At 42.1% G+C, this 22098-nt stretch overlaps 1 protein-coding gene across 5 annotated transcripts in view; it reads right to left on the minus strand.

Annotated features, from left to right (window-relative positions):
* The window catches only part of ECE2 (endothelin converting enzyme 2), a 99390-nt gene that overhangs the window by 50330 nt on the left and 26962 nt on the right, over nucleotides 1–22098 (minus strand). For 4 of the 5 annotated variants that reach the window (XM_044289500.1, XM_044289498.1, XM_044289501.1 and 1 more), the window contains 4 exons: nucleotides 18112–18198; nucleotides 11704–11848; nucleotides 3994–4209; nucleotides 2786–2910 (listed from right to left, as the gene is read on the minus strand). In XM_044289500.1, the coding sequence (XP_044145435.1) occupies nucleotides 2786–2910; nucleotides 3994–4209; nucleotides 11704–11848; nucleotides 18112–18198 (573 nt within the window). Of the gene's footprint in view, nucleotides 1–2785; nucleotides 2911–3993; nucleotides 4210–11703; nucleotides 11849–18111; nucleotides 18199–22098 lie in introns of those variants that run through there. The other variant, XM_044289502.1, reaches the window with a different exon arrangement.

Genomic DNA, 22098 nt, shown 5'->3' on the forward strand with positions numbered 1-22098 from the left:
ATGTTTATTCTTGATAATTGGCCCAATCATTACCGCATACAAAAGGGTCTCAAAGAAATCTAGTCGATGGTAAACAAAAATGATTTATTGATAATGATTACAACCAACATCATAACCAATATAGCAGTGAAAAGGTTTTGGATCTGCTACATTTTATTAGATATGCATAATATTTTTGACTTTGACTCAGTTCACATTTGCATCATGGCTTCTGTTTATAACAGAAAGATAAACACTGTGACGGGATTCATCACACATGGACACCATTGACCCTACTGACTTATAGTAGAATCCATGAGGTCTTGTCATGGTGTCTGTCATTTTATCAAAGATGTGCTATTTTACCTGTCATCTGACAAAATCTGCAATGGAAAGTGTGACACAGGCCTTTCCAAATCAGTTTGATTTATATAGTGTGTCTCATGCGTCCCCAACCTGGGGTTAAATGGTGATAACTACTATGTGCATCCATTTTAAATTATTACACAGAGCTATAGTGGTGCTTGAAAGTCTGTGAACCACTCACAGTTTTCTATATTTCTGCATAAATTTGACCTAAAACTATATATCAGATTTTCACACTTAAAAGTAGGTAAAGATAACCAAACCAAAAATATTAGACATAGTCATTTATTTCTTGAGGAAAATGATCTAATATCACATGTCTGTGAGTGACAAAAGTATGTGAACCTTTGCCATCAGTATTTGCTGTGACCACCTTTTGCAGCAATAAATACAATGTAATGTTTCCAGTAATTCTTTAAAAGTTCTGCACATCAGCTTGGAGGAATGTTAGCCTATTCTTCCGTAAAAAAACAGCTTTAACTGTTGTGGGTTGAACTGCTCGCTTCAGGTCCTTTCACAATACTTTTATATGATTAAATCAGGGCTTTGACTTGGCCATTCCAAAACTTTCTTAGGGTTAACTGCTTAGGGTCGTTGTGTTGCTGCATGACTCACATTCTCTTGAGATTCTTGAGATGGACATATTCTTCTTGAGATGAACACATTCTTCTTGAGATGGACAGATGTCCTGACATTTTCCTTTAGGGGATGTTCACACAACAGAAGGGACATGTCTATGCCAAAATTCCACTGAAAAAGTCATCATGTGAACGTCCCCTTAGAATTTTCTGGTATCATTCAGAATTTATTGTTCCATCAATGATGGCAAGCCACACAGGCCCAGATACATCAAAACAGGTCTAAACGATGATACTATCACCACAGTGTTCACAGATGGGATGAGTGTTTTTTTTTTGCTAGAATGCAGTTGTTTTCCTTTCTCCGAACATAACACTTCTCGTTTAAACCAAAAAGCTCTATTTTGGTCTCATCCAACCACAAAACATTATTCCAATAGCCTTCTGGCTTGTCCAGGCGATCTTTAGAAAACTGCAGACATGCAACACTGTTCTTTTTGGACAGTATAGGCTTTCTCCTAGCAATCCTGCCATGCACAACATTGTTGTTCAGTATCCTCCCGATAGTGGAGTAGACCTTTAGTTGCTTAGAAGTTACTTTGGGTTCCTTTATGACCTCACAGACTATTACACACCTTGTTCTTGGTTGGTAGACCAGGCCTAGGGAAGGGTAATAATGGTCTTGAATTTCCTCCATTTGTGCACAGTCTGTCTGACTGTGGATTCGTGGAGTCCAAACTGTTTAGACTTGGTTTTATCACCTTTTCCAGCCTGATGAGCATCAACAACTCTTTTTATGAGGTCCTCAGAAACCTCCTTTGTTCGTGCCATGATACTCTTTCACATACATGTGTTGTAAAGATCAGACTTTGATATATCCCTTTTCTTTAAATAAAACAGGTTGCCCACTCACACCTAATTGTCATCAAATTAATTGAAAACACCTGATTCTAATTTCACCTTCAAATTATCTGCTAATCCTAAAGGTCCACATATTTATTTTCCTCAATAAATACATGATTTTTTTATTTGGTTATCTTTATCTACATTTAGGACTTGTGTGAAAATCTGATGTAGTTTTAGGTCAAATTTATGAAGAAATCTAAAAAAATTCTGCAGGGTTCACAAACGTTCAAGCACCACTGTACACGAAAACTGCCATAAGGTCACAGGTGAAATGGAGGTCACTTATTTTTGCTATTGCGATTAAACACAGGTGAAGGTTAGGCCTGGGCTAGATGGCTACTTTAGCTGCATTCGTTTTCCCATTCTCTACTTTTGGATTAAAGGGAATTCGTCAGCTCCAAAAATCACCCGCCAAATTAGAATAAGTGGTGTATAGTGTAAGTGGTGTAAGTGGTGATGAGTCCAATTATGTAATTTTTATCTTCATATTCACTTGCATTCCTACACTGTGCTCCAACAAATCAGCAGTAAAATACATTGAGAGGACTCCTGCGCTCACGCCTACAATGGAGAGGACTCAAAGAGGAGTCCTCTCAATGCATTTTGCTGCTGGTTTGTTGGAGCACAGTGTCAGAATGCAAGTGAGTATAAAGATAAAAATTACATAACCGGATTCAGCATAATTTACACTATACATAACTTATTCTAGTTTATCCAGTGTTTCAGAGCTGACTTTAAAGTATGGAAAATTCCTATCATCCGATTAGAATCGTGTGATTAGCTTCTAACTAGGGTTGCTCATGGTCTTGGGATATCCATTTATACAGGCCTACAGACTTGAGGCTGAAAACAGTAAAAGCAGCAATCATGTCAGAATTTTCTGTTTTGTTCGATTTTATTTGAAGCAGGCAGAAAAAAAGTTTCACAAAGTATATGTGTGAAAGCTAGAATGTCACCTTCTTTATGAGGTCAGTGAGAGGTTTTTCTTTAAGCTCCTCAATTTTCTGCTCCTTCAGACAGGAGAGATAAAACCGCTGTGTCTTCATCTCCGCCTCACTGCTAGAGTTAAATGTGGCATTCTCTGAATTGGGAAGAAATATAGTAATTAAGCATTAGGCAATGTCTGTTATTAGCACACTCAGAATAAGGTGGATTGAGCTCTCATTTCTTTCTTCCAAGATACAGAACATACATCTACATTTGCAGTATCCCACCCTGTTCAAACTTTATAGCTCCCCTGTTATCTGTTCATATATTAAATTCATCTTATTGTTACCAATTCAAAATTTTCCAGTTTTTTGTATAAGAAATTCCTATATTGATGACCTATCCTCACGATAGGTCAACAATATTAAATCGGCAGGGGTCTGACTCCCAACACCCCTGCTGATGGACTGTTGGAAGAGAATGCAGCGCTTGTATGAGCACTGTATTCTCTTCAGTCTTTTCTTCATTGGCGCTGCAATGTTGACTGTGAGCATGTGTAATTGAGCTCTTCCATCCCCATTCACTTCAATGAGAAAAAGCAAATGGAGTGTAAATACTGCTTCCCATTGAAGTGAATGGGACAGAGGATCTGCAATTACACCTGCTCGCCACTGTGATGTCAACGGCAAGCAGGTAAACAGTGAAGAGAAGGCAGCGCTCGCAGGACCCCTGCCGATCTGATATTGGTGGCCTATTCTGAGGATAGGTCCCTGGCCAATCCCTTTAAAGGGATTGTCTCATCAGACAATTTCTGTCTATACACCCTATTAATTGGGGCATAGGCATCATAGAGTGCAGTCCTCTGCTTACAGCCTGATTTTAAGAGCCAGAGAAGAGGACCAATAACAAGCATGGCTCTCATTCTTGCAGTCTCCTGATCTTCATATATCACAGTGATCAGCTTACAGCAACTTTGCCTGGCAAAATCAGCTGCTTACCAGGAATCTTGGGAGCCAGACGCATCATGGCAGCTTTCATATTATAGGGTTTATCTCTGATGTTACAAACCCTCTAAACTGTACATCACCATTATTTAAAGGTAATGTTCAGAATATACAGTGCTAAGGAACTGCATAAACGGCAGTTCTCCAGCATTAGAATTAGAAAAGTCAGAGGAGAAGAGCGTTTCATATATTACACTCAAATAATGAAATTACAAAATTCTCAGCATTCTCACCAAGTATGTGTTTCAGCACAGCCTGATTCTGATCCCATATACTGTTAAATGTATTCCATCTTGACCGTCCATCTGGTAATGGGTTTCTCTTCATCCAACCCCCACAGGAGTATTGATAGAAGTCTTCACATGGGTCCACATCTCTGTCTATGGAATCTAGTATTCGTCCAGCTACAGAAATGCAGGCTTCAGAGAGACACAGAGATCGGGACTTGTCTGAAGATTTGACAACACAACAGAAGTTAATATTAATACAAATATAGTGTAGATGGTAAGGCTGTGGAAGTCTAGAGAAAAACAAGTGATAGTGAGTAAAATGTCCGATCTAATTGAACCTAACTGTGTCAGAATGGATAACAGTAAAAAGAAGGCGACATCTGAGGATGGGTTTCCACCTTGAGGTTTTTTATGTATTTTTTTTAGTCAATGCAAAAAGATTCAAAAAGAGAAGACTCAAGGACAGATTTACTAAACCTATAGAAGGTGTAGGCTTAGACAGGATTGTCTAGACCTGCACAAGATTTATCACCAGGGCTGAGACTGGATGATAAATCTGGTGCAGGGATAGATACTTTTCTCTAACTCTGTACCAACTATTGGTTGGTTAACTTTGAGACAGAATTGTGGAGAAAAACTTTATATCTTCCCAGCCCTTTTCAAGCAAGTTGGAAAATGTAGAAACCCAAATTCCACCAATTTGCTCAACTTTTTTTCAACATATTCTAGATACTAGATATTCTAGTAAATCTGGACCTGTCTTTCCTTTATATGTATCCTTCATGCACCATTAGTGTGGAAACCCAGCCTAATAAATGCACTGCAGCAACATAATTATGACTCCCTAGTTGTCACATAACTCTTTAAAGTGGACTGGCCCCTAACTTTTTCTAACTCTCAGAGCCAGAAGGACCAGTAACCTCCCCATGCTGAAGCTTGTAAATACATACTTGTGAACCTGGCCTGACAGTGTATATTAAAAGTGGTTGTCTCACTTCTGCAAATGTTGTCATGTACACAAGGCACTTACTAATGTACTGAAATTGTCCACTTTGCCTTCTTTGCTGGCTCGATTTATTTTCATATCATATTATACAGTGCTCATATCCAGGGGTTATGACCACCCTATGATCCAGCAGCGGTGGTTATGCTTGCACACTGTTGAAAAAGCGCTGGCCTCCCTGGCTGCTGGGACAGAGGAAGCGCACATAGGCACACATGCGCAGCAACTCCCATCCTGCAGATCATACCCCCTGTATACGAGCAGTGTATAATGTGATGGAAAAATTAATAGTAAGTGCCTTGTATTAACTTTGTCTACATAATAAATGCTATTTGCTGAGGTGAGATTTTCTGAGATTTCAATCCTCTGGTTAGGTCATCCATATCTGATCGGTGGAGATCTGACACTCGAGACCCCACCAGCTGTTTGAGAAGGCACCAGCACTCCTGTTAGCACCACGGCCTTCTCTGTGCTTACCAAACACAGCGCTGTAATGTATAGCGGCTGTGCTTGGTATCGCGCTCAGCCCTATTCACTTCCATGGGGCTGAGCTTTGCCTAGGCCATGTGACCTATGAACATGTTGTCGCTGGCCTAGGAAAAGCCGAGAGAAGGACGTGGCACCACTGCAAGCTCTGCTGCTTTCTTGAACAGCTGATTGGCGGGGGTTCCGAGCGTCGGACCCCCACTGTTTAGATACTGATGACCTATCTGGAAGATAGGTCATCAGTATTAAAATCTTGGAAAACCCCTTTGAGGAAACAGTGCTACTTGCAGATTGAAGCAAAAACAAAAAAGGAATATAAGGTTCATTCATGATGATCAATACTGTCAAGTAATTGCTGCAACAGCAACTATGGATTGTGAATGAGGGCTAGGAATAAGCACTGAAGGGCAAGGTAGCTGCACAAATTGCAGAATGACTTGCAGAAATATTCCAATTATACTGTATCCCCAGGTTTACTACTAGGATTTTTATTTCCATGCATGCAGGAAACACACCTTCTGCATAAGTGCAGACCTTGCAGAGTTTGCACCAAAGTATCTGCATTACTGCAGACCCAGCTCTGGGCAGTGAGCCACAAGCAAAGCCAACAATGTAAAGTGGAGATTTTTATTTTGACCAAGAGACATGGAATAGAAAAATGGATCCGCAATCACAATCCTTTACAGAGAAACTCCACCGTTGGAACCCATTTGTACCTTATGTCTAATGAAATGATTTGAAAATGGGACTAAGAAAAGTCTATCATAATGGAGAAAAATCTCATGCACACGATCGTGTTTTGTGTCTGCATCCAGTCCGCATTTTTTGAGGGTCGGATGCAGACCCATTCACTTCAATGGGGCTGCAAATGTGGTGGACAGCATCCGTATGTCCGTTCCGTGGCACCCAGAAAAATACAGAACATGTCCTATTCTTGTCCGCATTAAGGGACAAGGATAGGACTGTGCTATTATGGGCCAGATGTTCCGTGTTCTGTTCTGCAAAAGGCACATGGCCGGTGTTCTGCCAAATCTCTATACCTTGCGAAAAGTCTATATCGGAAGTGACGCGGCCGCACTGGAAGTGACACAGCCGCACAGATATCAGCTGGAGGAGGGTGTGCACGGCGCTGCGCAAGCGCACATCCACCGGCTTAGCAAAGAATTATTGCAGCGCCGCAATAGAAGTACTTCATACACCGCACGCGCTCACTTAGGGGTATAGAGATTTAGCAGCGCAAAATGTTTCATCAGATCTCTCTACCCCTAAGTGCGCATGCGCCCACAAATCATCAGTTGCAGTTCATCCAAACGGATCAGTTTAGCCCCAATGCATTCTGAATGAATAAGGATCCGTTCAGAATGCATCAATTTGACTGCATTTGGTCTCCGTTGCGTTTTTGAGGCGGTCACTAAAACGCAGCTTGCAGCATTTTGGTGTCCACCTGACGATGTGGAGCCAAACGGATCCGTCCTCACTTACAATGTAAGTCAATGGGGACAGATCCGTTTTCACTGACACAATATGGTGCAATTGAAAACGGATCCAATGAAGACAGATCCATTTTGACTTAGATTTTTTTGAATGAATAACGCAAACAGATCCGTTATGAACGGATACAAGCGTTTGCATTATCGGTGCAGATCCATCTTTGCAGATACAAGACGGATCCGCACCGAACGCCAGTGTGAAAGTAGCCTAAGAAAAGCAAATCTATCTATCTATCTATCTATCTATCTATCTATCTATCTATCCATCCCTACTTCTGTAGACAAGTGCTTTGTTTGGAATATGCATTGGCAAGAACATTCCTGTTCCAATTACCACCCTGCTGGTGCCTCACTTGACACACATACTTTGTTCTGGCTCTGAAACAAAATAGTTTCCACAGAATCACAAGCAAATGGAGATGGTGTGGAGGTTAGATAAAAGTGGAAAGAACAGGTATCTTCTTAGAATCAGGTAACAGTAGAGCACCTGCCCCATTAACCTCTTCATTACCAAAGTGTTTACTCCCCTTCCTTACCAGGCCAATTTTTCAGTTTTAGCAATGGGACTAACAGCTAATAAATATTTAAAGGGGTATTCCCATCTCAGACAATGGGGGCATATTGCTAGGATATGCCCCATTGTCTGATAGGTGAGGGTCCCACCACTGGGACCCTCACCTACAACTAGAACGGAGTGGGGAGAGCTGTGTTCCTGGGGTCCATCCACCACCAAGCGATGCTCCCTGCTCCTCCCATAGAAGTGAATGGGAGAGCACCACGCACACGCGGCCACTGCTCCCGTTCATTTCTATGGGGCAGATGGAAATAGCCGTGCTCGGCTATTTTCGGCGGCCCCACAGAAATGAATAGAGGGCATTGCGCCCACCGTTCATTTCCCCGCTCCGTGCTTATTGTAGGTGCGGATCCCAGCGGTGGGACCTGCACCTATCAGACAATGGGGGCATATACTAGCGATATGCCTCCATTGTCTGAGATGGGATAACCCCTTTAATTTCTGAGCCAACCAACATAGGACACCTTAGACCTTTCTTTTGTGCCATTAGATGACAGATATATTTAAAAAAAATATTGACAGGAAAACTGTGACAATTATGCTATAAACGTATATTAAGACAAAACATTGCTAAAACTATTACCGTATTCTGCTATAATGGATGCTACTGCAAGACTTCAAAGGACTGGAGCACATTTTAGATTTTGGCGGCCAATTTTTCTATTGCTGGTTATGTGGCATTATACTGCCAGTACAGATGTCATACATTGCCAAAACATTAGAAACTCCATCAAAGTGACAATTTTTTTTTATGTTGAAGCCCCTTCTCCAGGTATTCATCTTAGGGAAATTTGGACATTTAAGGCTATTTTTCACAATGCGGATCTGTCATGGATCTGCAAAAACACTTCCGTTACAATATACAACCACATGCATCTGTCATGAACGGATCCAGTTGTATTATGTCTTATATAGCCAAGACGGATCCATCATGAACTCCATTGAAAGTCAATTGTGTCAGAGAAAATGGATCCATCCCCATTAACTTACATTGTGTGTCAGGACGGATCCGTCTCACTCAGTATCCCAGGACGGACAGAAACACGCTGCAGGCAGCATTTTGGTGTCCGCTTCTAGAGCAGAATGGAGACTGATCAGAGGTAAACTGATGCATTCTGAGCAGATCCTTTTCCATTCAGAATGTATTAGAGCAAAACTGATCCGTTGTGGACCGTTTGTGAGAGCCCATTATGGATCTCACAAACGGAAAGCCAAAACGCTAGTGTGAAAGTAGTCTAAGGCTTTTGGTTTCTTTTTTTCAAGAAATGAAAAAATAGGCATGCGTTTCTATATTTTATGCACGAAAAAAAAAACACTACACTAAATCTAACTAAAATGAATACCTATATTTTAAAATATTTTTGTAATAAACGTATCTGTCCAACGGCGCAATCCTCAGCCTCAGCATTGCCTTGCTGGGAGAGATGCGCTGCTGAGCCACGGCCCTGGTGTCGCAACCACATTCTTAGTAACAGGATGCAATGATCTGTTTCTCCCTGCAGCGCACGTATGCTGGAGGAGACTAGCAGCGGGATGATTTCTTAGCTGCTCTATTACTGTATACTAGCGTTTTTGACCAATAGAGCGTTGAGTCAATGGACCTATCAGGTTCCGATCCAGGAACTCGGCACTCTATTTAAATCTTTTCCTGGTTATACACCAGCCAGTGATAGTCTTTGTTGGCTCTAGCTGGTTCCTTTGTTCCTGTATTGCTATTTGTTCCCAGTGTTCCTGACCCTGGCTTGTCTTCTGACCACTCTCTAGCTCATGTTTTGTTACTGCGCAGCTGGTCTGGTTCTGACCCTTTTCATAATACTCTGCTTTTGAGTTGTCTGTGTTGTGTGTCTTGCTCTTATACTAGTGTAGGGACTGTCATCCAATTACAGTTCTGCCATTCAGGGCTTACAATGCAAGTAGGTAGGGAAAGCGGGCTGAGTTCTAGTTCAGGGACTCACTGTCCTTGTCTGTCGCTACCTACAGTCATTACAATTTTCATTAAAGAAAAAGGAAAAAATGTGCGTACGTTTGTATATTTTACACACAAAATTCGCTATGCTATTACTAAAACTATGAAATAAAAGAGTGAAAAAATGTGTGTATGTACCGGTATGTAGTCTGCTATACAGTTACTAAAACTAATAACCATAGCTATAAGATTTTTTTTTTTTTACTTTTTATGTACTTTTAAATTAATTTTTTACTTTTATAAAAAAGGGAATGAACCCTTCCTACCACAGTCAGGGCAGGAAGGGATTAAGGCCCCTTTCACACAAACGAGTATTCCGTGCAAGTGCAAAGCATGATGCGAACGCATTGCACCCGCATGGAATCTGGACCCATTTATTTCAATGGGGCTGTGTACATGTGTGTTGGTTTCCATGCATCACTTCTGCATTGCGTGAAAATCGCAGCATGTTCTATATTCTTCGATTTTCACGCAACGCTGGCCCCATAGAAGTGAATGGAGCTGTGTGAAAATCGCATTGCATCCGCAAGCAAGTGCAGATGCGATGCATTTTTCACGCATGGTTTCTAAGAGATGTTGTTTGTATACATTCAGTTATTTATCACATGCGTGAAAAAGGCTTTCAATCGCATTGCACCCGCACGATAAAAACTGAACAACTGAGCACGGTGGCAAACAAAACTGAATGGACTTGCTTTCGAAATCGCACAGTTTCCACTTAACACATCCGGACCTTATACAGACACGCTCGTCTGCAAGGGGCCTAACTGACAGACAGCATGATCACAGTTCACTTTACAGTCGGCAGGGTTCGCTCTGACATAGCTGAATGCTCCCCTGCCAGCTTTATATACTGTAACTTCACACAGGATCATTGTAACACTTGTCACAATGATCACATGCCCGAAGACCAATTTTGGCTGGTCTTCGGGATCTTCAATGTGACGGCAGCTAATGACAGCGCGGTAATAATGATCTGCAGCACCAGAGGGGTATTGTTCATTGTTGAAGGATGCAAGGTTGTTTTTGCTTCTCCACTGATGCTTTGAGAATGTTGAATTATGGACCTGGAACACTTTCTCAGGGAGTACAGACATATTAAAATTACTTGAATATCTTACCCAAACAGGGAATTACAAGCTGTAAGGGTGCATCCACACGACCGTATAAATGGATCTGCATCGGTTCTGCAAATTTGCGGAACGGGTGCGGACCCATTCATTTCAATGGGGCCGCAAAAGATGCGGGCAGCACACCGTGTGCTGTCCGCATCCGTTGTTTCGTTCCATGGCCCCGTAAAAAAGATAGAGCATGTTGTATTCTTCTCCGCAGTTGCGGCCAAGAATTGGCATTCTCTATAAGGCACAGAGATCATGTTTTGCGGATCCGCAATTTGCAGACCGCAAAACACTTACGGTCGTGTGAATGCTCCCTAAATCTGTTGAAATAATCTGCTAATTGTAACTAGTTGTGTCTAGTATCAACACTGTTTCAAGCACTCGGTAGGATTGTGCTAACAAAGTGGAGAGTAATGTGAACTACAGGCTTGTAGAAACAGTGACCATGCCTGGGATGAAGTTGTACTGTATCTCTGTGCAGCACCATCTGATGAGATTTGAAGGTAAAAGCTTAATTAAATAGTACTGTACTTGAGGGTCTAAGAGCACTGTGAAGTATTTATTTTTTCACTGGAGTTCGGCCTAATACACATTTCCCATTCTAGTCCATTAAGGAAACCACCGTTCCTCTTCCATCATCTTGTATTCGTAATATTTTCTATAATGTTTAATGATTCATTTTTATTAATAATTTATCTTGTTCTATATTTAGAACATGGGAGTTTAGTACAATATATGTTAGTTTCAGTGTTGGACTAGGTTTCCTTGGGTCCACCAGAGGAAATTATTTTTAGGGCTCAAGCTGCATATAATCAATAAAGTTTAATAGATAATAATTTAAAGTAACAGGCCAAGTGCCCTCAAAGGAAATTCTTTTTTTTTCCTTCTTGACCTTTAGGGACCACTATGGGATCAGAGCCAGAGCCCATCGGAAGATCCTCTGGTACTCTGGTGGGCCAGTCCAACACCTGTTAGTATCATCACCTAGAGACCAGTATGAATATGCAAAATCACAAGCAAATGGAGATGGTGCTGAGGTTAGATGAAAGTGGAAAGAACAGGTATCTTCTTGGTACCTGAGACTTGCTGAACTCCCAAAGCAATTAGACTTCCAATGAGCAACAATCCTAGAACTGCACTTAGGATGCCCAGAAAAACTTCAGGCTGAGATCTACCTCCAAGGAAACTAAAGATGTGCCCTCTTCCCTTCCGAAAACCAACCTGAAGAAACAAGTAGATAACAGATACAAAGATTGCATGACATTTTAAACTATTTTCCTTTTTATATTAGTGTTTTAGTTGGTAAACCCATAACACATAAGTTAATACAAAATTTATTTCCAGGGTCAAACATCCATGCTAAAGGGATTTTGTGGGACTACTAAATTGACCCCAGTCCTGGCACCACCGCTGACTGAAGGGCCTGGTAAACAAGGAACGGGAGCAGCGCTCCACAGTCAGCTTATCGTCAGCGATGCCATGAGTCAGACCCCTCACCGTTGCATTTATACAATTTTTTTATGATAAAGAAAGCAGACATCATAAATTCCATAGTAGCCATGATAAATAAAAATAACAAAGCCGATTATATATATATATATATATATATATATGAATGATATGGTCATCTAATTCTGGAAATGTAAATGTGAATTCCCATTTGAGCATTTATGGTATATCCCATGGATATGGGTTGTGGTGGAGGCAGCTGTTTTATATTGTAGAATGAGTCACTGCATCTGCCCAGGCATTTATCACACTGTGTATATCCCATAAATGCTGAAGATGGAAATACCTCTTTTAAGTCTACTCAGTTGCAGTGAATAAGCTGTGTTGATCGCTAACAGAGGTACATAGTTATTAATAATTAATAAGGATCTGAACCTAAAGAACTGACAGGCGAATAAATTGGTCTATACTGAGTTTAGCGTAAGATTTAGTACAAATTTTCTGCTAATCCTAGGAACTTTATGGAGCTGTAAGTGTAATGAACATAAAATTAAACATAGGATAATCCATTTTGGAAAGATATTACATGACAACTGTAAAAAATAGTCATACTGCTACTTAAACCAAAGACCTGTTCTTTTTTAAAAAATATATAACAGTTGGATTCATCCCCATCCAGGAAGAAGGTGGCAATACAATCAAGGTCCTGAATGTGATCTGTTATGCTGAATCCAGGGATGCCATCCAGCCGTTGCAAAACTACAACTCCCAGCATGCCTGGACAGCCTACAGCTATCAGCCTACAGCAGGTCATGTTGGGTGGCTAATCCCCAGTAATAGCCCTCCATTTTGTATCTGGAGACCATTGGCTGCCATATGCTGAATTTTTGCTCATACCTGACACAGAGACATTATGTCCTAAACCATTGGTACCATGTTCCCACCAAACTTCATAGAATGTACCCATCATTTAGTTTGTTAAAAATGTGATGATACTGAGGGTAACTTACAAGACATCTACCAGCAGATTTGTACCTATGAAACTGGCTGACGTATTGCATGTGCACATTGCTGAGAAGAATTATGTTTTATATATGCAAATAAGCCTCTAGGTGTAATGGCAACGCCCCCGTTGCTCCTAGAGGCTCATTTTCATATTTTAAAATTTTATTTTTCTCAGCGATGTGGGCATGGGACCAACACATGTTCCTTCAGGTGCCAAGCACACATGTAACAGGTCAGCTAGTTTTATAAGTACAAATCTGCTGACAGATGCCATTTAACCACATTTTTTAGGACTACCCATGCTTATTTGGATTTGGGGAGGGTGCCCAACACACACTATTTGCAAGATCATTCTTATCCAGATGGCTAAATATCTGGTGGTTGTCCTGCATCTCTCTGAGATTCCCATGAGGATGAGTCAAAAACTGGTATCAGATCTTGTATCCCTAATCAATGAAAATCGACTTTACCACCTCCCATTACCCACTGGAAACATAGGGTCGATGATATACAGTATATGGAGGATGGAGAAACTAACCACACCAGTTTGAGACAAACTTGAATCCTTTGTGATGGAAATGGTCCGATCAGTGGTGAACTTTGGTCAAGTTGTGTATGCCCTGTAGCTTTAGGGTCCATTCACACATCCACAGAATGGGTCCCCATCCGTTCCGCAATTTGCATCTGCATTTCCGGAGCGTGCCCCCGATCTTCCGGTCCGCGGCTCCGGAAAAATATAGAACATGTTCTATTCTTGTCCGCAATTGCAGACAAGAATACACTACCGCAATTCACTACGGATGTGTGAATGGACCCTTAAGGACGGACAAGTTCTGTTGTTGCTAAAGAATGCTAACCTTGGGATAAGATGCAGCACATGATTTTTAACTACTATAATGCTGTTGTTAGTATGGCCAGGAAGTATTGCCTTATATGAATAACTAATCAAATTACTAGTTTTGCTAACCTATAAGACTGTATGTTTTTATAATAAAGTTGGGAAATTGCTTGAGACCATAGTTGGGTCTTGTATATTCTTTTATCTAATCAGGAGTTGTGCTGGGAGGGCAGAAGAGCGTAAATTGCACTCACACCTTCATATCTTCTTAGGCCCCACTCATCCTCTTTTAGGGATCTCTCAAATACAGGCACTTCAGAATGCTTAACAAGCTGACCAAACTTAGGGCTCTCGTAACAATGGTCTCCAGACAGGGTCTCTGCACCTTTCCTTTTTCCCTTTTTTTAGTCTTGTTCCTTTCTGAATTATACAGTACAGTGGCATGCAAACGTTTGGGCAGCCCTGGTCAAACTTACTGTAGCTGTGAACAGTTAAAGGGAACCTGTCATCAACTTTCTGCTGCCCATACTAACAGCAGAATAAAATAGAGACAGGTGAGTTGATTTCAGCGGTCTGTCATTTATAAGTTAAAATTAACTGGTTGTCGAGAACCAACATCACAATCATTGCAGACTGTGCCTGGAAAAGAGTCACGGCCAACTGAGAAGAGTCATGGTTATTCATAAATTCCTGCTCTCCCTGCCGATGATTGACAGCCTTCTACCTAGATTTCTCCCTTTCTTTCTAGGAGAGAACTGACAATCATGAGCAGATGGGCGGGAGAGCAGGAGATTATAAATAACCATGACTCTTCTCAGGTAGATTTGACTCTTTTCAAGGGTTGGGCTGCAATTATTATGATGCTGGTTCTTGGCAACCACCTACTTTTAGCTCATGAGTGATACACCGCTGAAATCAGCATTTCTGTCACTAATTTATGCTGTCCTCAGTCAGGTCCGCATAAAGTTGATGACAGGTTCCATTTAAGCAAGTTGAAGATGAAACGATCTCTAAAAGGCATAAAGTTAAACATGAAACACACATTTCAACATTTTAAGCAATGTTAGTGTATTATTTTGGCTTTGTACAATTTTAGAGTAAAAAAAAAGCAAGCAAAGGAGTACCTTACAAAAGTATGGGAACCCAAGGAGATTTGAGCACTCAGATAACTTTGACCAAGGTCTCAGACCTTAAATAGCCTGTTAGGGTTAAGGCTTGTTCACAATCATTGTTAGGGAAGGCCATTTCAAAGCTTTATAAATACCCAGACTCCTCTAACCTTGTCACAAAAAACAACAGCTGCCTAACACTCTGAAAATGAGAATGGTTTAGGTCCACAAAGCAGAAGAAAGCTATTGTCATGCCCTGCTCAGGTTATGTGCAGAGGTCTGCCAGGTTAGTAGCACGTGTGTAGCCTTTTGTTTTTGTTTTAGAGTTGAGCTGTATCCGCCTCCCTTCAGGTGCACTGGGTGGGGTCGTTGGTATGAGTTTAAATTACGCCCACTCCCAGTGTCCTGTGCGGGTTATAGCTTTTGTCTTACTCAGTGGAAGAAAGGATTTGCTGTTCCTGCTCGGTAACAAGATACGTTGGTTTTGTTTTTCTTGTGATTGTCTGTCTAGGCTGTTAGAGAGACGCCTGCCCCCTCCAGGTCCTGAGGGAGCAGGCTGCCTCTTTCCCCCTTTCACCATCTTAGGGATTTTAGGGAATCTTCAGCCACGGGACACGTTCATTCCCATCTTCAGGGTCTGAACGTGGGCATAGCAGCCTAGGGAGAGCTGGTAGGGATTTGTCAGGAGGTGACCTTTATCCCCAGATTCTTGCCTAGACACTTGTTTGGTGGTATTCTGTGTATCTTGTCCAGCGTGACAGCTATAAGAAGATAGCAAAGTGTTTTCAGGTTGCCGTTTCCTCAGTTCTCAATGAAATTAAGAAATGGCAGTTACCAGAAACAGAAGAGGTCAACAGAATGTCTGGAAGACCAAGAAAATTTTTAGGGACAGCTGCTCGTAGGATTACTAGAAAGGCAAACCAGAACCTCCACTTGAGTGCAAAAGACCTTCAGAAAGATTTAACAGACTGGAGTTGTGGTACATTGTTCTACTGTTCAGCACCACTTGCACAAATATGGCCTTCATGGAAGAGTCATCAGAAGAAAACCTCTCCTGCATCCTCACCACAAAATTCAGCATCGGAAGTTTGCAAAAGAACATCTAAACAAACCTGATGCATTTTGGAAAGTCCTGTGGATCGATGAGGTTAAAATAGAACTCTTTGACCACAATGAGCATTTTCTCTATGTTGGAGAAAAAAGGGCACATCATTTCATGAAAAAAAACACCTCTCCAACCATTAAGCATGGGGGTGAATCACTAATGCTTTGGGACTGCGTTGCACCCAATGGCACAAGAAAAATTTCATGGGTAGAGGGAAGAGTGAATTCAATGAAATTCCAACACATTCTAAAAGCAAACATAAGAACAACTGTAAAAAAGCTGAATTTGAAAAGAGGATTGCTTATACAAATGGATAATGATCCTAAATGTACCTCACAATCCACAATAGACTACTTCAAAAGACACAAGCTGAAGGTTTTACCATGGTCCTCACAGTACCCTGATCTGAACATCATTGAAAATCTGTGGATAGATCTCAAAAGAGCAGTGCATACAAGACAGTCCAGGAATCTCACAGAACTGGAAGACTTTTGCAAGGAAGAATGGATGAAAAACTTGGCTGGCTCCAAAAAGCGTTTACAAGCTGTGATACTTGCCAAAGCAGGTGCTACCAGGTACCAACCACGCAGAGTGCCCAAAGTTTTGCTTCAAGTCCTTTTCCTTTTTTGTTATTTTGAAAATGTAGAAGATGAAAAAAAATGTTTTTGCTTCAAATAGAAAGGGAATGTGTTATCTGTATACCTTTTGGAGATCATTTAATCTTCAACTTGCTTAACTGTTCAAGGTAACAGTAATTTTGACCAGGGGTGCCCAAACTTTTGCATGCCAGTGTATGTGTTGTTAATTTAACATGCTTGGAATTCATTTGTGAATTCTATTTGAACCTGCCCCATCTCTTTCCAGAACATTTAGTTCATTTGCAACACTCCTGGCATTTGATCATTTTGTCCCTGCTATGGGATGGTGTCTTTGGCAAGATTTGGTTATTCTTCATTAATTCTAAGGCTAACTTCAAACTTGCGGCAAAGCTATCTGGCATGCTGTTCCAGCATAGAACAGCATGCAGGTCCAGCATAGCCAGATAGTACCACATGCCTACCGGACTCCATTGACTATAATGGGATCCCGCCATATCCTGGCATAAATGCTGGGATTCGGCCAGGCAAAAACTGTTGCATACAGCTATTTTTGTCCTGCTGAATCCTGGCATTTATGCCAGGGAGCGTCCGGATCGTCATCAGACCCCATTATAGTCAATGGGGTCCGACGGGCACGCAGCACTAACTAGCTACGCTGCAAGTGTGAAGTCAGTCTTACTTTGGTTGACCTTGTTTGATTGTACTGTATGCTTTCTGTAATTTTTTTATTTTTTGTATTTCTTAAAACAAATGTATTTATCTGTCTTGTAATAATTATGCATTACATGGTATCCTCTTGTCTATTCACATTCAAAATTTCATTCAGACCTTTTCTATCTGTCAGCACAGTGCAGACATACACTCCCCTAAGGGCCTATGGGAATGCATGGGAAGTTTTGAATGTAAATAAAGTATAAACTGATTATTGTGCAGTGTTTTACAGTTAATTCAGTTTTTTCTTTTTTTTCCAGAGAATGTTTCATAAGCTTCAAGTGAGACACAAATCTCCCTCTTTTCAAAAAGAATAATGGTCAGATTAACATTCTCTTTATTCTTTACACAGGCATAGCACCATACAAACAGGTATGGTTGGGCCTGATACCGCAGCTCAGTCCTATTCACTTGAATGAGACTTAATGGCACCCCCATATAAATGAACCGCTGTGCCTGTGTAAACAATTAAGGGAACTTTTATTCTACTAATCATCAGGGGTCCCAGGGATCGGATCTCCACAATCAAATAAAGATGGTCTATACTAGTGGAACTATACTGTAAATTATTATTTGTCTTGTTCATATTCAAACTTATCTAACAGTATAATAAATAATAATGCAATATATAAACAGGGGAAGCGGATATTGTTCAGATTGTCTCTTACCTCTACAGTATCAGGAGATGAAGCTGTCTCCCCTGTAGAGTCCGGAATATCCTCATCATGAAACGTAGCACGTTTGTAGTCAGACATCTGCAAAAAGAAGGCAAACCATAGAATATACATTGTAGCAGCTTGTGTAAAAAACATTTGTTAATTATTTTTTATAAAATATATCAAGATACAAAAGGATTGTGAAAAAATAATGCAGTAAAAAAATAATCACAACACTTTGAAAATCAATGATTCTTCAGTGTAACAAGTCAATACTGACATTGCTCTGGCTTACTGAGATGAATCCCTAGTGGATAGGTCATCCGTATCTGTGGGAACTTGACACTCAGGACCCCCCCTCCCCCCGCCAATCAGCTGTTTGAGAAGGCACCGGCACTCACATTAGTGCTGTGACCTTCTCTCTGCTCACCAAGCACATTGGCATCCATTTGATAGCAGCTATGCTTGGTATCGCAGCTCAGCACCATTCACTTTCAATAGGGCTAAGCTGCGCCTAGGCCATGTGACCAACGGACCTGATGTAACAAGGCCTAGCAAAAGGTCCGAGAAGGCAGCGGTGCTACTGTGAGCACTGATACCTTCTCAAACAGCTGATTGGCGGGGGTTCCAGAGGATAGTTCATGAGTTCAAAAATATCGGAAACCCCCTTTAAGACAACACTTTTTCTTTTTTAAATAATTAAACCAGCCTGGCAATAATCAGATGCCTGTGGGTCCTGGTTCTTAAAACCCTGCTGATAGTCTGATATTCAAGATATCAGACTATCTGGCCATTTTATTTCCCAGCTTCTACAGGGGAAAAGTACAATAATATGCCAATCCTTCAGCCATATCAAATTATACTTTTTTTTAAATTTTTTTATTATAACAGTGATTTTGACTTCTATGTCTATGCAGTTGTTTGCAGTCTTGTTTTTCATGGGTTAAGTTGTAGTTTTAGCATTTAAAGGGTTATTCCCTTAATAGTAAATTATGTCATATTGCTAGGATATGGCAGTCTAAAGGTCCTTTTACATGAGCCAACTGTGTAGGCATTGCCTAACCTTGATCGGAGGTGAGAACTGCATTTACATGCAACTCTTACCTCCGCTGTCTTGGAATGAGTGATTGCTACTACAAATGCTTTTTACTGTACAGATTTATTGTTTCTGGGAAGTAAATCACTGTTTACACAGAACAATCTGCTGCCCAGAAACGATGATTTTGGTATCTACATCAAGAATACTTTTACCTGATGAATGGCAAATCGTGTTAAAAAATGTCTATTTCCTGGCTGCAGAATAGTGGTGTAGAACATTGTGTCTTGCAGTAACACGCATAGGGAGTCTGCTGGGGTAGTGAAACAATACTGTGAGTCAGTAGGACATGCAAATGATAGGCGTTACTCTTAGAATCATTGCACACTTCACTTATTTGGGCAGTTACGGGGCCAAATAACTCAAGTGTGAACTCAGCCTTACAGGTCAATGTTAGCGCCAGGTATGAAGAACCGTGCAGAGGCCCAAGATCCTACTATAGCCTGAAAGAGCGCACTCCTTTTACACCAATTCACTGATTCCACATAGATTTCTACAGAACCTGTTCTATTAAACGCTTATACAAGTAGAGCCCCCAGAGTGGAGAGGGTGTCAGCAGTAAGTTTGTGTTGACGTCACTGATTATTTTGCCCTTCCTCTGATCCATCAGAGCAATTACCCACAAAAAACAGATCCTGTCTGTCGGGCATTCGCCTTTACTCTGTCAGCATTTGCTCAGTAATCCATCAGTATTGCTAAAGCCAAAAAAACAGGAGTGGATCCAAAACAGAGATGACAGGTGAATGGGATATTGGCATGTCATCTGTGTTTTGTACCCACTCCTGCTTTTGGCTACCAAATCATAAGCCAATTCTGATGCAAAATAGGGACCATGTCATGCAGGCCTTACAGCTGTTGCATAGACAGGATCCGTTGTGCGTCTCATTTTTCCTTCCTTCTGACAGATCAGAAGAAGGGTCAAATAAATGATGATGTCAGCCAGGCCGAAAGTCAAAATAGTGGCCCAGTCATAAAGTAGGGAGGGTGGGAACAGCATGAGAAGTCCACAGAGTGGCCCTATGACATAGTGGTGAGGTGGAAGCAGCATGAGGAGACCACAGAGTGGCCCTATGACAGAGTCTGGAGATGGAAGCAGCATCAGGAGGAGGCCACAGAGTGGCACGATGACAGTGTGGAGGTGGCAGCAGTATCAGGAGGCCACAGAGTGGCACAATGACAGAGTGTGGAGGTGGCAGCAGCAGCAGCATCAGGAGGAGGCCAACAGTGTGGAAGTGGCAGCAGCATCAGGGGGCCACAGAGTAGCACAATGACAGAGTATGGAGGTGGCAGCAGCATCAAGAGGAGGCCACAGAGTGGCACAATGACAGTGTGAAGGTGGCAGCAGCATCAGGGGGCCACAGATTGGCACAATAACATAGTGTGGAGATGGCAGCAGCATCAGGAGGAGGCCACAGAGTGGCACAGTGACAGTGAGGAGGTGGCAGAAGCATCAGGAGGCCACAGAGTGGCACAATGACAGTGTGGAGGTGGCAGCAGCAGCATCAGGAGACCTGAGTGGTGAGGTGGCAGCAGCATCAGGAGACCACAGACACATGGCATCAGATGTGTGGCATCAGGCGGATGGCAACATCAGAATAATAGCTGAGGCAGGTAGCCAGAAAAAAAAGGTCTCCTTTGTGAAAGTGTTAGTGTGGCACCATAAATGATCTAGTCTGATGCATCAGGCATTGGTGGGTGGAAATCCTGGCTGATCCACGCCTGATTCATCTTGACAAAGGTCAGTCTCTCCAAATTTTGGGTGGACAGGCGAGTTCTTCTTGGGGTAACTATGGCCCCTGCCGTACTAAACACCCGCTCTGATACCACACTACTGGCTGGGCAGGACAACTTTTCCAGGGCAAATTCTGCCAGTTGCGGACACAATTCCAGTTTGGCTTCCCAGTAGTCCAGCGGATCTTCAATGTGGGGTGGCAGGGTGCTGTCCAAGTATGCCACCACCTGCTGGTTCAGGTCATGCTCCAGGTCTAGCTGGTGAGTAGTTTCTTTACTAGGCGGGTGAAGAAAGCTGCTCATCAGCGACTCTAGACTCAAGTTGATGCTGATGGAGCTGGAACTGCTCCTACCCCTCCACCCTGCCAAAGCAGCCATGGCAGAAGAAAGTGAGCGCAGAGGCCCCCCCCCCGGCCAGACCTGCGAGAGGATGGAAGATGGAGCAGATAGGCAGGATGTCTCTATAGTAGTTGTTTGTCCTCCCTCTCAGCGGGCGTAAAAAAGGCCCCCATTTTTGACCGGCAGCGAGGTTTCAACAAGGTTGAGAGCCAGAAGTCATCCCTCTGCCGAATGCTGACAATAAGCAAGCAAGTGAGCATGCATCGGGCCATTTGTGCAAGTGACTTGGAGGGACTCCCTTCCTCCATCTCCACTGCATACTGCCATGGTGTGTCTGGGTCCTCTGCCTTATCTTACTCATCACCCTGTAGCTTCTGTGGCTGCTCCTGCTCCTCCTCTCCTGTCACCTGTGTATAAAAACCACCCATTTCGCTACACATTGCTTGTGCTCCAATGTCCTCATCCTCCTCCAGTTCAGCCCCAACAGGGCTCATGTGGCCATGAGATCTAGGAGCCATGTCTTGTCCCCTGATCAGACAGATTTACCAGAATTTGTTTCAGGACATGATGCAGTGGAATGATGTTGTTCATTCCGGAGTACTGGCGACTGACAAATAACGTGGCCTCCTCAAAGGGCCTGAGCAAACGGCAGGTGTAATGCATGAGCTGCCACTGGCTGACATCTAAGTTACACAGGGGAGTACTCCTGTCGACTTGGATCATCAAGAAATCGTTTATGGCTTTTCTCTGTTCGTATAGTCGGTCCAACATTTGGAGGGTGGAATTCCAACGGGTGGAAACGTTGCATATCAGCCTATGTTGGGGGATGCTGT

This window comes from Bufo gargarizans, chromosome 4 (assembly GCF_014858855.1).
Source record: "Bufo gargarizans isolate SCDJY-AF-19 chromosome 4, ASM1485885v1, whole genome shotgun sequence".
Classification (NCBI taxonomy): Eukaryota; Metazoa; Chordata; class Amphibia; order Anura; family Bufonidae; genus Bufo; species Bufo gargarizans.